Source organism: Heterocephalus glaber, unplaced genomic scaffold, assembly GCF_053883595.1.
Source record: "Heterocephalus glaber isolate CG9 unplaced genomic scaffold, H.glaber_assembly_v1.0 deba00001610, whole genome shotgun sequence".
NCBI classification, from domain to species: Eukaryota; Metazoa; Chordata; class Mammalia; order Rodentia; family Bathyergidae; genus Heterocephalus; species Heterocephalus glaber.
The window spans coordinates 20,934,932-20,949,384 of NW_028258381.1; the positions used below are offsets into that span (position 1 = coordinate 20,934,932).

At 59.6% G+C, this 14,453-nt stretch overlaps 1 protein-coding gene across 1 annotated transcript in view; it reads left to right on the plus strand.

Annotated features, from left to right (window-relative positions):
* The window catches only part of Castor2 (cytosolic arginine sensor for mTORC1 subunit 2), a 36,172-nt gene that overhangs the window by 19,618 nt on the left and 2,101 nt on the right, over positions 1 to 14,453 (plus strand). Inside the window, exons 2-7 of the mRNA XM_004840008.4 lie at positions 4,738 to 4,808; positions 12,406 to 12,599; positions 12,710 to 12,842; positions 13,190 to 13,313; positions 13,829 to 13,939; positions 14,163 to 14,245. Of these exons, the coding sequence (XP_004840065.1) occupies positions 4,738 to 4,808; positions 12,406 to 12,599; positions 12,710 to 12,842; positions 13,190 to 13,313; positions 13,829 to 13,939; positions 14,163 to 14,245 (716 nt within the window). The remainder of the gene's footprint in view (positions 1 to 4,737; positions 4,809 to 12,405; positions 12,600 to 12,709; positions 12,843 to 13,189; positions 13,314 to 13,828; positions 13,940 to 14,162; positions 14,246 to 14,453) is intronic.

A 14,453-nucleotide genomic window follows, 5' to 3' on the forward strand; every position in this document is an offset into this window, starting at 1 on the left:
GAATAGAAACAAATGCTGGTTCACAGCATCTACATTGTGCCTACTTGTGTTGTAGGGACAGGGGTTACACCCCTAGTTCGAGGGCTAGACTCGGGGCCCATATGCGATGTCCCAGGCCCCTGACTCCAAAAGCATTGCCCTTCTGGAGCGTTGCTTCTCTGCCCAAAGCCCTGTCGCAGACCACGGTGGCGCCTCAGTGAAGCCCAGATCCCTGGCCAGCGGTGCAGTGACCCACACAGCACTGAGACGCCTGGGAGAGCAGCCCTGGGCCCTGAGTCCCGAGCCACAGACGCATGTCACTGCTGCGCTGTGTTCCCAGCCGTCCGTAGCCAGTTGGAGTCCCCTGAGATGGTTTTTTGTTGTTTGTGTTTCCTTTCTGTTTAGTTTTTGAGACAAGGTCTTGTAGTTCAGGTAGTAGTTCACGTGGTCTTGAACTCACTGTGTAACCTAAGCTGGCCTCAAACTCTCTGCGATCCCCCTGGCTCAGCCTCCCAGTGCTGGGATCATGGGCATGCACCACCGGGCCTGGCCTCAAGGTGTTTTTCAATCCTAGCTGCTTTTAACTCTGTACAGAGTGTTCCGTGCCTTATGTGATGTTTGAGGACCTGTTTTTCCACCTCCTGGTATCGCCGTGCCCGTCGGTGTGGCGGGCTAGGTAATGCTGGCGTCGTCCTGCTCCCTTCCTGCTGACAGACACCTGGCCCAGAGCCAGGCTTGTGTTGGGGACACTCGGTGTCCTGGAGGCTCTTCCCGTGTCTCCTGTTACAGCTCTGTACGGGGTGGGGACCTCGGGTGGAAAGGCTGAGTCACAGGGTGGCCGAGGCAGCAGATGCCTCAGCCACCTGGGCCCTGGTGTTCCCGCCTGTGAAACGGTGGCCAGTCACCCCAGGGAGGACTGAAACTTAACAGGGGAAAAAATTCTGGAGGTTCTCACAAGCAAGCTTGGATCCGGTCCGGTGTGGTGCCCAAGCCTGTAATCCCAGCACTCAGGAGGCTGAGGCAAGAAGATTGCAAGTTCGAGGCCACCTTGGGGTACCCTGCCTCAAAAACATAGGAAAACCTTGCCTTTGCCGAGAGCCAGCACTGCATGGCTCAGGAACCGTACATCCCCTCAAGGTGACCCTACCTGTGTGGGGTGTTTTAGATAAGGCGCTTGCAAGCAGCCCTGGATTGCATTCACTGCACAGTCGCTGTGCCTGCTGACTGCAGAGCCTGGACTGAGCCGGGCCAGTGGATTCGCGGTCTCAGCACTGTAGTGGTGGCTGTCGTCACCCAGGGGTGATGGCAGTGACTGGCAGATGTGCAGAGTCACAGAGAAAGGACCTTGTCCCACCCGCCCACGTTTGTTGAAGTCACAAGGGACCCAGTATCAGCCTCCACCTCACCCCAGAGCCAACCAGGAGGTTTGTCCCCTGCAGTCCCCAAGCCTGAGGCTCCCGGGGAGGGCACCAGGCCTGGGGCTTCATGGAGCTTCCTTCTGGTCCTGCCTCTGCACATCAGCAGGAAGTGGCCATGCGCCATTCCTGGCACCCACGACACAGGCTCGTTGGGTCCCCCTTAGAGGAGGAGACGCCCCCACATCCGGCTGCCCTGGACGTGGTGAGAGCAACAAGGCCTTCACGGTGACCCGGACTTGCACGGCAGGAACTTGCACAGTCGGGAGGGAGGAGCTGGAAACGCCACAGGAGGCCTGGCGGGACCAGCAGGAGGCCACTGCGCTGGCTTTGGGGACACGCAACCGCAGGCAGACGGGCGCCGCACCACAAGGGGGCCTGGGTGTCTGCGGGGGTGCAGGCCCAGGAAGCTCGGCAGACCCTGCAGCGGGGTGAGGTGGACAGGTGGCCTGGGATGCAGGTCAGGTGTCAGCCTCCTGGCTGCAGACAGAGCGCCCAGCTCCGGACCTCACAGGCCTTGGTGGGTGGCGTCCCCGGGCCCACGGCATCCGGAGTGAAGCCACAGGACCAGCCTGAGGACGCGTCCTCTGCCGCCTGCCCCCTGCCGAGGGAAGGCTGGGCTCCTTTCAGTGCCTTCGGAGCTGGGTGGAAGCAGGGTCCCCACCGCTGAGCCGTGCCACCCAGCTCTGTCTGGAAAGGGCTGGCCAGCAGGGGGCGTCTTCGCCCTACAGGGTTCGGGGGGGCGCAGGGGGCACATGAGCGCCCCCAACCTCACTGAGCCCTGACTGAAAGGGTTGATGAAGGCTCCAGGCACTCGGGGAAGGGGACTCCCCAGCCCGCTGCCCAGGGCACGTCCTCACCCGCTTCCCAGTCTGCGCTCAGTGACCTGAGTGTGCGCGGGACCAGGCCGGATGGGGCAGGGTCAGTCTCGGGCTGCAGGTACAGACAGAGTCACAGGTGGAGGTGTCTCAGCCTGGAGAGCTGGGGTCCCCACCAGCACCAGCCCCCTGGAGGAAACTTCGGCTAAAGTTCGTTGCCTGGGGCCAGGGTCTAAAGCGGGCGTGCTCAGAGCCCTGGGCTCCGTCCAGTTATTGAAAATGTGTCCAGTGTCTGGGTCTTAGGTGTGTGTCTAGAGGACCCAGTGCCCCAGCCTGAGGGCTCATAGTCTACCAAAGGATAGACTGCCAGTCTTCTTGGTAATAAACTGTGGAAAGCACTCAGGACTGTCATGTGCAGTTGTACAGGTTGTACACTGCTCACTTCTAAGGTCATATTTCACTCTACTATGAACAGACTCCCCCTAGAGTTGTAAAGCACCACCAGCCCCACCATCCACAGTAGCCTGGAGGTCCTCTGATTGCGGGAAGCCATGGGTCGTCCAGGGAGGACCAAGTCTGTGGTGCCAGACAAGGTGGCTGTTGACGACTGATTAGAGAAGGATTTGCCCCAGAGGAGGTTCTTGAATTTGGCCTTGAAGGACCTGGGCTGTCTCCAAGTTTGCTGACCCAGCAAGAGCGGCCAGTCCCTGCTAAAAGCCTGCCTGTGCACATCTCTTGGAGACGGACATCCGACAGCTGGCGGACTGGCGTTGGCGTGGGCGACGGTCACTCCAGCCGCTGATTTATTTATGCCCATGTCTGCTCACCTTCTGCCCTTGGGAAGAATTCATGCGGCTATTTCTGGAGTGTCCCTCACGGCCTCAGGGGCAACGGAGACAAGCGGGTCCCTGTGCCCCTCTCCACCCGGTGTTTGGGGGCTTCGGGTATGCGAGGTCCCAGGAAGCGGCCAGGCCACACCCGTGGTTCCACGCACTAGGTGACAGTTTGCTGTCACTGCTGGCAGAGTTTGCAGCCGGAGCGAGGGATAGAAGTGAATGGAAAACAGGAGCAGGCAGGAAATGGCAGCATCTGTGCTGGGACGGACCCTGGGTTCAGAGGGATAGAAGGCCACCTTCCCTCCGGGGCTCAGGGGCTCCCCTGAAGGCCAGGCTTTGATGCAAGTGTCGCTCACACACAGCAAAACACCCCTGCAGCGGGCGGGTCTTGGAGTTGTGACAAATGTGTGGGACCCTGTGGTTCCCCAGTCAAGAAACAGAATAAACTGGGTGTGGCGGTGCAGGCCTGTCACAGAAGACTCTAGGAGGCTGAGGCAGGAGGATGGCAAGTTCAAGCCAGCCTGGGGAATTTAGCAACTTAGTAAGACCCTGTCTCAAAATTAAAAATGAAAGGGGCTAGGGATGTAGCTCAGTGAAAAGCCCCTGGGTTCAATCCCCAGTACTCAAAAACATAAAGAAGAGGTGGAGCAGACCCATCACCCACCAAACGTTCCCAGCCTCTTGCCATCAGCCAGCTCAAAGCCCTGTGGCCAGTCGTGGACGAGTCCCTCTAGTGTCGCCTCTGCAGGAACTGTGCAGTGCAGTCACAGCGGCCCACCGTCTGGGGGGCTTCTCTGGTTTGGGCAGGTGCCTGTGAGATAGGGGTGACTCCTCCCTTATCCCTGCCCGGATTCCTGGGCCACGCTTTGGGGTGAACGAGCCCCGAGGTCTGTCTGGCAGGCGCTGCTGGCTCCCAGAAGCAAACCCACAGCAGCTCAATCGCCAGGGCCTGGAGTCACCTGGGGAATTGCAGGGGGCTTCACCCTAGGAGCATCGGGGCAGCTGGGAGAAGGGAGGGCTGAGGAGGGGGCCCGGCCCTGCCACCCCATGTCTGCTTCTCAATTCCGTTTCTGCTCGGATCCTGCACCCTCAGTGACTTACAGGCAGGTTTCTCACAGGGCCAGAGCCAGGTCTGGCCTCGCTGTGAGCTCGGGTCCCTTCCTGTCCCCGCTGCCCGGCATGCTCAGACTTGCATTTTGGGTGCTCGGGGCCAGTGCTGGCTGCAGAGGTCAGGGACCGTCCTCGCCCAGAAGCCGGCACCCCCGGAGTCAGCCCTGCCCCGCCCCATGCCGGCTCCCACCTGCCCCAGGCATCTGCCACACACTGAGGAAGCTGGGGATCCGAAGCCAGCAGGGACAGGGGTCTCGTTTGGGGCGAAAATGAGCAGCACACACCCAGGCTAAGCAGTGGTGACCCTGCAAATGCCGGGGCTCAGGGACCCACTACCACAGCCCTGCAGAGCCTCCCTTCCACCTCAGAACTCTCGACCGGATGGGGTCTTGGGGCCTGGCTCGGGGGTCCCCAAAGATTGGGGCAGCACAGAAGGCGAGACAATCAGCTTCCCGGGGGTCACACAGCAGCCCCACTCAGAGCTCTGGGTAAACTGAGGCACACCCTGGCAGGTCAGGTCAGTGGCTGCCTCAGGGTGCCTGCCGGGACTAACTGGACGGCCTGTGTTTGTGTCCTCAGGTGCAAATTCTTCAGTCTGACTGAGACGCCAGAGGACTACACCATCATCGTGGATGAGGAGGGCTTCCTGGGTGAGTGCCCCGCCTGCTGGACTCCCGGAACCCTGCCCCTCTGCGCTGCATTCCAGAACATTCTTAGCTCCCCACTCAGAGCCCCCTGCCCCAGGTCCTTTGAGGTTCATTCTGAACGTTTGTGGCCTGTGGCCTGTCCCAAAGTGGCAGTGTCCTTGGTGGGTGCTCGTGGGCCCAGGCTGCGTGGTCGCCGATACACAGCAGTCTGTCATCTGCCCAACCTCGGTGACAAGGAGGGGCTTGCATTTGCCTTCCACAAGGACAGCAGACTCAGACACCTGCAAAAACACTGAGTGGCATCCTTCAAAACATGCAAAGAAGCCGGCCTTGGTGACACACACCTGTGATCCTAGCATTCTAAGAAGCTGAGGCAGGAGGATTTCAAGTTCAAGCCCAGCCTGGGCAACCTAGCAACTTAGTGAGGCCCTGTCTCAAGATAAAAAGTTAAAAAGCAGGCTGGGGATGCTGGTCAGTGCAAAGGCCCTGGGTTCAGTCCCCACCATCAGGACAGGGGCAGAGATTGCAACCACTGTGACATTTTAAAAAGCCACAGTCCCACCCCGGAGAAGGCAACCCCTTCTTGTCGCCCTTTAGTCATTTCCTTCCCACTGACCCTAACCAGGTCCTTGTGGTCCACTTGTGTAGTGCGTTCACACTACGTGCTGTCTTTGCAACAGAAGAGCTGAGCACCTCCTCCCACGGCTTGGGCGGCAGGCGTGGTGCTGCGTCCTGCCCGTCCACATCCCTGTCAGCATCCCAGCCATTTTCCCTTTTCTCCAGTGATAAACTTATAAAGCTGCTCCAATGGCTCACAGCCACCTTGCTTGGTTCCTAAGTCGGGGCTGAGAACGGGCACTTGGGAGCGGAAGTCGACCGTGTTGTGGTTTCAATTCGTGTCACTGGGGCCAGAGACCCCGATGCCCTGTGCTGGAGATACTGAGAAGCCAAAGGTCAGAGGAGGCCACCTCAGGGGGCCTCACAGCCTGCTTGGTGGCCCCTGTGACGCACACGAGCTCTGGCCCAAGAGTGTGGGGTGCTGGGCCTGGGCCCCCACATCTCAGGAAGCACTGTGTCCCTCCTGCTCTTTGGGCAAGCACATGGCCAGAGCCAGGAAGGGGCTTCCTGCTCCACAGCACAGGGGCACACACATCAAAGGCGCCATTTTCTGAGCACTGCAACTACAGACAGGGACTTTGGCCATAATTACACAGCATAAGTCTCAAGAACTCGAAGGCTATGAGCTTCCTTCATCCAGCACACACCTGTAGCCTGGCCCTCTGGGAAGCTGAGGCAGGAGGATCACAAGTTTAAACCCAACCATCACAACTTAGTGACTTAGCAACACCCTGCCTCAAAGAAAAAATTTCAAAAGGGCTGAGATCTAGCTCAGTGTGAAGGTCCTGGGTTCAATCCCCAGTTAGCATTAAATAAATAAATGAATGAATAACAAAGATTGTGTGCTTGGGTGGCCAAGCGCATTCTCATTTTCTTAGGGGTGCTCTCTATCTCTGCCTGGAGCTGCTGAGACCTGGGCACCTCAGAGCAAGGAGGAACCTCGTGGGCCTTCTTCTCTGGGAATAGACATACAAAAAGACAGAGTGCGGCCAGGTGGCCGTTCTGCGGGTCCCCGGCAGGCATATCCTCAGGGACCTCGGGGACCCAGGGGGATCACCATGGGGACCAGTGGCGGTCACTGCCCAGCTGCTCTGTGCCTGTCCCGGTATCCAGCTGCAGGTGCCGGAGGCCCGCAGCGACTGCACCATGAGTCATGGCCCTGCGGGGAGGAGGGGAGGAGGTGTCTCGGGGGACACCAGTGCAGGGGAGACCGGGTGGGAGGGGCCTCAGCTCTGGAAGCAGGACATCAGGAAGTAGGTGCCTCTGCACCCACGAAGGGGGCTGCGTGGCAGGAAGCCCATTCTGCGTGGGAAAGGTCAAAAGTCAAGAGTGCATCTGAGGCTGGGCGTGGTGGCGCACACCTGTCATCCCAGCACTCTGGGAGGCTGAGGCGGGAGGACCACAGGTTCAATCCCAGGCTGGACAACTTAGCAACTCAGTGAGAACCTGTCTTAAAATACATTTGTTTCTAAACAGTGTGAAGGCCTTGTATTCAATCCCCAGTACTGTAAAAGAATTTTTAAAAGATGAACAGTGTCCAAAGAGAAGGCCAGGGGGCTGGGGATTTAGCTCAGCGGCACTGCGCCTACCTAGCAAGTGCAAGGTCCTGAGTTCGATTCCTGGTACCAAAAAAAGAGAGAGAAGGCTACCCTGCAGCCTGGGGTCTGGGAGGACTTCCTGGAGGCTGCGTGCTTGGGGTGAGCCCTTAGGAAAGAAGGAGGCGCAGGGGAGGGAGTTTCTGGCAGAGGGCGCTGTGCACACAGCCAGCCCCCACCCCCACCCAGGGCAGGACTGGGCCGTGGGACAAGTGGGGCCCCTCCTGAGGGGCTGAGCCGACCTGGGAGGTTCCGGATCTGCATTCACCCGGAGCCTTCTCTTGCCCCTCAGCATCAGGAGCATGGGAGCCCTCCCAGCATGGCCACTCGTAGGACTGGACTTGTATAGCATCCCAGGGGTTTGGGGGGCTATGGGGCCTCCTGGAGCCGTGGAAAATGGACCTCATGGGCTGCGGCTGTCCCCCTGAGGTAGGGCACTGGCCTCCGCCCCCCAGCACTGCAGAGCAGTAAGAATAATCAGGACCCACTGCCATCGCCGCTATCATTAACCGGGGGCTGAGGCTCCCTGAGGACCTTGGAATCGTTTGTTCCAGAGGCCCCTGGGGTAAAGTGTAAAGACCCAGTTTACAGGTGAGGAACTGTCACTCATTAACTTCTCCAGGGCTCCCGTGTGGGGCCCCCAGGACCTGGAGGAGGAGAGCCCAGAGCCGAAGCCAGAAGCGAACAGCAGGTGGGCTGCAGAGGGGGAGGGCGCTTGGGGGGACAGGGTCTGGGGTATGTGCGCACTGCACAGTGGGCCACGGCCCCGTGCCCCGGCTCAGCCCGACCCAGCTCTGGGCTTTCCAGGAGGACAGAGCCAGCTGGGGTCCACTGATGTCACTTGTCATGGGAGGGCCGCTTGGGGCCAGGTGTTCCTGGGACCCCATGCTGACCAGGTGGACAGGCCAGCTTCTCTTCTCGGTCAGTGTGGCCCACTGCACACCCCGGCCCCTCTGTAACCAGGACAGTGCTGCGTTACTGTGACCTGTACTGCACTTGGCCAGCCTCGGTGGCGACCAGAGAGACGTGTCTCCTTCAGACATAGTAGCTCACACCTGCGGTCCCAGCTGCTCGGCAGGCTGAGGCAGGAGGGTCAGCTGAGCCCAGAGTTTGAGAACAGCTGGGCAACACAGCAAAACCCCATCTCAAAAACACCACCAAACAAAATCAAAAGTACCTCCTGGGGCTGGATGTAGCTCAGTGGGACAGCACCACCGTGAGCCCCACATTCGAATCCAGGCTCAGCCACCCCCACCTCCTGTGATTCAGGGCCAGTTCCCCGTGACACTGCCCAACACACTTGTCCCTGAGGGACCCCCCATTCACACACTGGCACCCCATGTGTGCGGGGCACGGTGATCAGCTCAAACTTCCGGCTCTTTGTCCCCAACTAAGTAGCCTCTAGAAGCCAGCTTTGGGGCCCCTGATACTGAAGACAGCTCCCAACCTGCAGGCCAGGGGGACTTCCTGGGGGAGCATCCCGAGCCCTCAGTGGAGCCAGGCCACCACACCCCCAGGACAGTGGCTTTTTCCATAGGTGTAGACATTGTTTGGTGAGCATTTGATGTGTCCCGGAAACTGAGATGCCACAGCAGTGCACCCCAAATACTTGCCGGTCCTACTTACCACATCTCCCTAACCGGACATCAGCTCCACCTTCTCAGCGTAAATGTTACAGACACTGCGATTATGCACAAATGCTTCACAGCCAGAAAACATGTTTCTATTTTGTGTGTGTTAAGGGGTTTTGTTTTGGGGGGTTTTTTTGTGGTTATGGGAATTAAATCCAGGACCCCTGCACTGAGCTACATCCCCTGTCTTTTTTTAAATTTTTGAGATGGGGCGTAAGTTACCCAGCTTGGGCTTGAATTTGCAATCCTCCTGCCTCAGCCTCCCAGAGTGCTGGGACCACAGGCATGCACCACCACACCCAGGGAAACTGCATAGTTTTCTCCCCTTGCAGCACTGTCCTTGCTGTGGCATCCAGGAAGAAGGGCTCACAGCAGTAGCCTCAGGTGCTTCATAATGCTAGGTCCCTGGCTGGCCAAGCACTCGGTACAGGCACATAGCAGGCCCTCAGCGGGATCATCTCAGGGACTCCTCGAAGCACCCTCCAGAGTCAGGGCTGAGCTTGTCACCCCACATTTGAAAACCATATGAGGGGCAGTGGCTTGGCCCGAGGCCATAGCTGCCTGACCTGAGGAACCAAGCAGGGGCCAGGGTAGGCGAAGCTGGAGAAAGGCAGGTACCACACATGGATGCAGCCACACTGGCGGGACCACAGCCACGGAGAGACACCACTCAGGGACAGCCCCGGGCTCCGAGAGCTCCCTGGGGGTCCTGGACGAGGGGCAGTGACAGAGGTGATCCGACAGTCCGGGAGTAGGCCTCGTCTCCTCAGGGGAAGGACAGCCTGCCACCCCGGCCAGCCTCCCTGGGCCTCCCCAAATGGCACCTCAGGCACCCCAAGGCTTGGGTTCATCCCTCTTCCTCAGGATTGGGGTAGCGCACACCCTGGGCCCTGTTCCCCTGTGCCACTAGCACAGCTTCCCCTTCTGGAAGCCAGGCAGCGTACCCCCCCATGGGTGACATCAGCACCCGGCCCCACCCCCTGGGGAAGACAGAGCCAGCACTGAAGCCACACGGGGGACACTCCTGCTGCTCTGTCCCCACAGCGACAAAACTACTTCTGCCTGCCACTTCATGACCTTGAACCTCTGTGTCCTGCTCCGGGAAATGGGGACGGGAGAAGTGGCTTCTCAGAACCAGCTGGACTGCACTGATGGAGGGAGGACTCAGAGGAGGTGGCCTGGGCCTTGACACTGGCTGCCCCTGCCTATCCCCAGGTTCTGGCATTTGAGGTTTAGGGGGTGATGTCGAAGGCCACCCCGCCCCAGGTCTAGCAGTGTGACCAGAGCCTGATTGTGGACTGAGCACGGGGCTGGGGGGCTCACACCCACCCAGCAGGTGCCAGGGTTGGCCAAGATCAGCACAGGCAGAGTCCCTTCCCCCGGCAGCAGACTAGTGGAACTGGTCCCCGAGCTGCTCCACCCAGGATGGTCTCCACGTGCCAGGCAGGCACTGTTGGAATTTAATGAATACAATTAACACCACAGCAGCAGGTCTTCTGCAGCACACACAAATGCCCATGGCCGCAGGTGGCACCATTGGACAGTACAAGACAGACATCTCTCTCACCCCAGAGAGCTCTCAGGGCAGTGCTGGCTGGAACACAGGACTCTGGCTTCTGCTCCAAAGGAGACCGGAAGCCACAGGGCTGTTCTAAGGAGTTTGGAGTCCATGGAGATGAATCGCAAAAGCCCAGAAGGCCCTGGTGTGGGGTCATGCAGTGACAAACAACCTGCTCAGTCTCCCCAGTGGTCTGCTAATGAAACAGCATTTTCTCTACTCGTGGTGGTACACAGCTACTCTGGAGGCCAGGCAGGAGGGTCCCAACAAGGCCACACACCGGTAATCCCAGCACTCAGGAGGCTGAGGCAGGAGGATCACTGCAAGTTCTAGGCCAGCCTGGGCTACATAGTGAGTTCAAAGCCAGCCTGGGCTACATAGCAAGACCTTGTCTCAAACAACAATAATTTTTTTAAAAAAAAATTCAAGGCCAGCCTGGGCAACTTCATGAGGACCTGCCTCAAAATTAAAAAATGAAAGGGCAGAGCCAGGGATTTTGCTCAGTGGTTCCAGCACCAGCCTCACAAGCGCAAGGTCCCAAGTTCGATCCCAGGTACCAAAAAAAGATGAAAAGACAGGCCCAGGCCGGGGGTATAGCTCAGCGGTGCCGTACCTTCCTGGCAAGCATAAGGTCTTGAGTTCAATTCCCAGTCCCACACACACACAAAAAAAGAAAAGGTCTGGGAATGTAGCTCAGTAGTACAGTGCCTCTAGGTTCAATCCCCAGGACTGAAAGAAAGGAGCACTTTCTATTTTATCGTTAAATGTACGGAAGCGGGCTGTGTGACTCGCTCCAACAGAAGGTGGGCTTGGCAGCAGGAGCAGAGGTGACCCCCTAGCAAAGCCGGGTATCAGTACCCCACTGCTTGCACATGGCAGGAGGGGGCCACAGGCCCGGAAGAGCGAGAAGCGCGATCAGAGTCTTGGTTCTGGGGAGCCTGTTTTCTGTGCCGGGCCTGGCGCTGGGGACGTTGATCCTGATCCCCGGAAGAAGTGGTGGAAGGACCGAGCCCCCGGCCTGGGGTCGCAGAAGTGTGTCCGGAGCTTTTCTCTGGGCCTGCGCCTCCCAAGCTGACCGCTGAGCTCTCACCAGCAGGAACCACTGGCTCTCGAGGCTGCGGTCACCATGGCGACCAGAGCTAGGCGGGAAGGACCCAGATGGGCCTCTCAATTTCCCCTCCTCGGGAACCATAGTGCCTGAGCCCAGAAAGCCCCCTTCTCCCCCACTCTCGGAGGCCTCTGCCTCCTTAGAGATACGGTGCCCCTTGGCACGTAGTGGCCAGGACAGAGCTTGGGTTTCTGAGTGGAGTTCCTTCCGACTCAGTTACCCCCTATCTAAGCGATCCTGGGCAAATCGCTGAGCCTTTCGGGCGTCTGGATTGTGGAGGTAGCGTGAGCACAAGCCTGAGTCCTCTGCAGGCTCCCTGCAGGCCGCACAGGGTCAGATCTGCCTCTGTCGCCTGGTCCCCTGCTCGCTCTGGTCCTGGTACAGGGTGGATCCGAGCAGCTGCCCTGAGGTGCGTGGAGAGCCCCATGTGCAGCCGTGCTGTTTGTGGCGTGTGTCCATGGTGACACGTACACCCCTGGTACCTGCACCCCCGGTGGGCTCCCGGGGTGCTGGGGACTGCTGTGGATTCTGGAGCTCCGGGAGCTCATCCGGGAGACGCAGCGATGGCTGCTGCTGAGCCGCCCCACCCTGCCCACACCAGGCGACAATTGGGTGACGATCACTGCCTGTCACTGTGCACCACCCTCAGGGCCCTTCCTAGAGCCGCACGTTCTTCCAGCAAAGTCCAGTAGGCAGCACAGGAGAAAAACCCCAGGGCCCCACCCTGACTCCTCCTCCCCGCCTCAGCCACCCACAGCTACCCCTGAGAAGTCCTGGGGAACCCAGTTTGAAAAGCACGGGGCCAGAGACAGGTGGGGCGATGGTGGCGATGGTGATGCCTGCTACACAGAAGGGCTGGAAGGACTGGAGAATCATAGAGGCATTGCTGGCTCCATGCTACAGCTGGAGAAACTGAGGCTTGAAATAAGCCAGACCTCTGGGTTCCCACCTACCCAAGGTCCTTCCCTGCTCAGTCCCCTGCGATGGGGTCTGAGGCAGGTCCCATTCTGTTGATAAAGGAGAAAACTGGCTCCCGGAAGGGACAGTGCTGGCCCCACAGTCACAGGGCCGCCTCTGTGTCACCCTGCAGAGCTGCCCTCCTCTGAGCACCTGAGTGTGGCTGATGCCACCTGGCTGGCCCTCAACGTGGTGTCCGGCGGCGGCAGCTTTTCTAGCTCCCAGCCCATCGGCGTGACCAAGATCGCTAAGTCGGTTATCGCCCCCCTGGCCGACCAGAACATCTCAGTCTTCATGCTGTCCACCTACCAGACGGACTTCATCCTGGTGAGGGTCGGGGCGCGCACGCACGTACGCACACACTTACGCACACCTCAAACGCATGCGTGCTCCGCCCACCCACGTGACTGATGGCCTCCGTCCTACCCCACCCCCAGGTACGTGAGCGAGACCTGCCCTTCGTCACCCACACCTTGTCGTCAGAGTTCACCATCCTGCGGGTCGTCAATGGCGAGACAGTGGCAGCCGAGAACCTGGGCATCACCAATGGCTTTGTAAAGCCCAAGATGGGTGAGTTGGGCTTAAGCACCAGACTTAACGTGGTGCTGTGACCCTGGTGGGCTCCTCCCATCACGGGCTCGCAAGGCAGGTCGACGTGAGTGCAGCCAGTGATGCCCAGAGGTCCCTTCCACCCCAGCCCCAACCATCGGGTGGCCCCCGGGATCAAGGACTGTGGAGTGAAAGTGGGAGCCCAGTGGGAGCTAAGCTGGGTGGTGACCGCAGAACCCCAGGGGCAGCTGTAGGTGGTGAGGGAGGCTGGAGGGGCAGCGCGCCAGGTGTTGCCAGGCCTGCAAGTGGCCCTGCCCTTGGCCCACCTGGCCTCACCACTGCACTCCACCGTGTCTGTCCCCTCGCAGTCCAGAGGTCGGTCATCCATCCGCTGTCCAGCCCCAGCAACAGGTTCTGTGTCACCAGCCTGGACCCTGACACGCTGCCCACTGTCGCCACGCTCCTCATGGACGTCATGTTCTACTCCAATGGGTAGGGCCCCACCCTTGGCGTCTAGGACACTGCAGCTTGGGCCTAGGGTGAGACAGAGGGGAGAGGTGTGGGCCTGTCCGGGAGCTGGTCTGATGGAGGCGGCTCAGGCTCCCTAGGAGCCCCAGTCTGAGGGGGGAGACGCCCACTCTGGGACTCGCTGGATTTGGTACTGTAGAGGCGATGTGCTCAGATCCCTCTTCCCTGAGTTCCGTGCAGTCCAGCTACATTGAGAGGCCACAAACTCAGGTGTTCTCCCTCAGGGGATAACAGACTTTGCACCCGTCCTCAGAACGGATTTTTCCAAGCTTAGGCCAACACCACGTGGGGTGGGGTAGGTTCAGAGAGCTGGCTGTGACTTCAGCCTGTGCCGGAAGTGTGGACTTGGGACACAGAGGCACAGGCCCTTTGCACGAGGAGACGTGGAGGAAACTCGGGCACAGTGAGGAACGGTGCCCACCCCTGCAGTTGCCAGGGGCATTTGGTGGGGACCCCCCTCACCAGCTCCCTGCCCCCAGAGTGAAGGACCCCATGGCAGCTGGCGAGGACTGCGGCCACATCCGCTTCTTCTCCTTCTCCCTCATCGAGGGCTACATCTCCCTGGTGATGGACGTGCAGACCCAGCAGAGGTGAGTGGGCCAGGCCTGGGCTCCCACATTGTCCCTAGATGAGCCGGGCGATGCCAGCATGGGTGTGCCCCTCGCCCTGGTGTCCTCTGTTCCAGAGCCCTTGCCCAGCACGGTCCCCCTGTCCCCACCCCAGGCGAGAAGGGTGCACAGCCTAGGCGCTGGGAGGGGGCTGTCGGGCAGGGTGCACCCGGAACATCAGCCCTGACCCCCTCTCACCCGGCAGGTTCCCCAGTAACCTGCTCTTCACCAGTGCATCCGGAGAGCTGTGGAAGATGGTGCGAATCGGAGGGCAGCCCCTGGGATTCGGTGAGCCCCGGGGCCCCACACAGGGTGGCTCAGCCCCTGCTGGGTGGAATAAACGGGGAGACTGAGGCTGAAGTCCCCATTCCAAGGGATCCCCTGACCAGTGTGTGATAGGTGTGTGCAGGCGTCCAGCGAATAGGGCAGGCGAAGCAATAGACATCAGTCAGAGGGCTTTTATTTCTCCTAATTCAAAAATTAAGGCCAGGCTGGG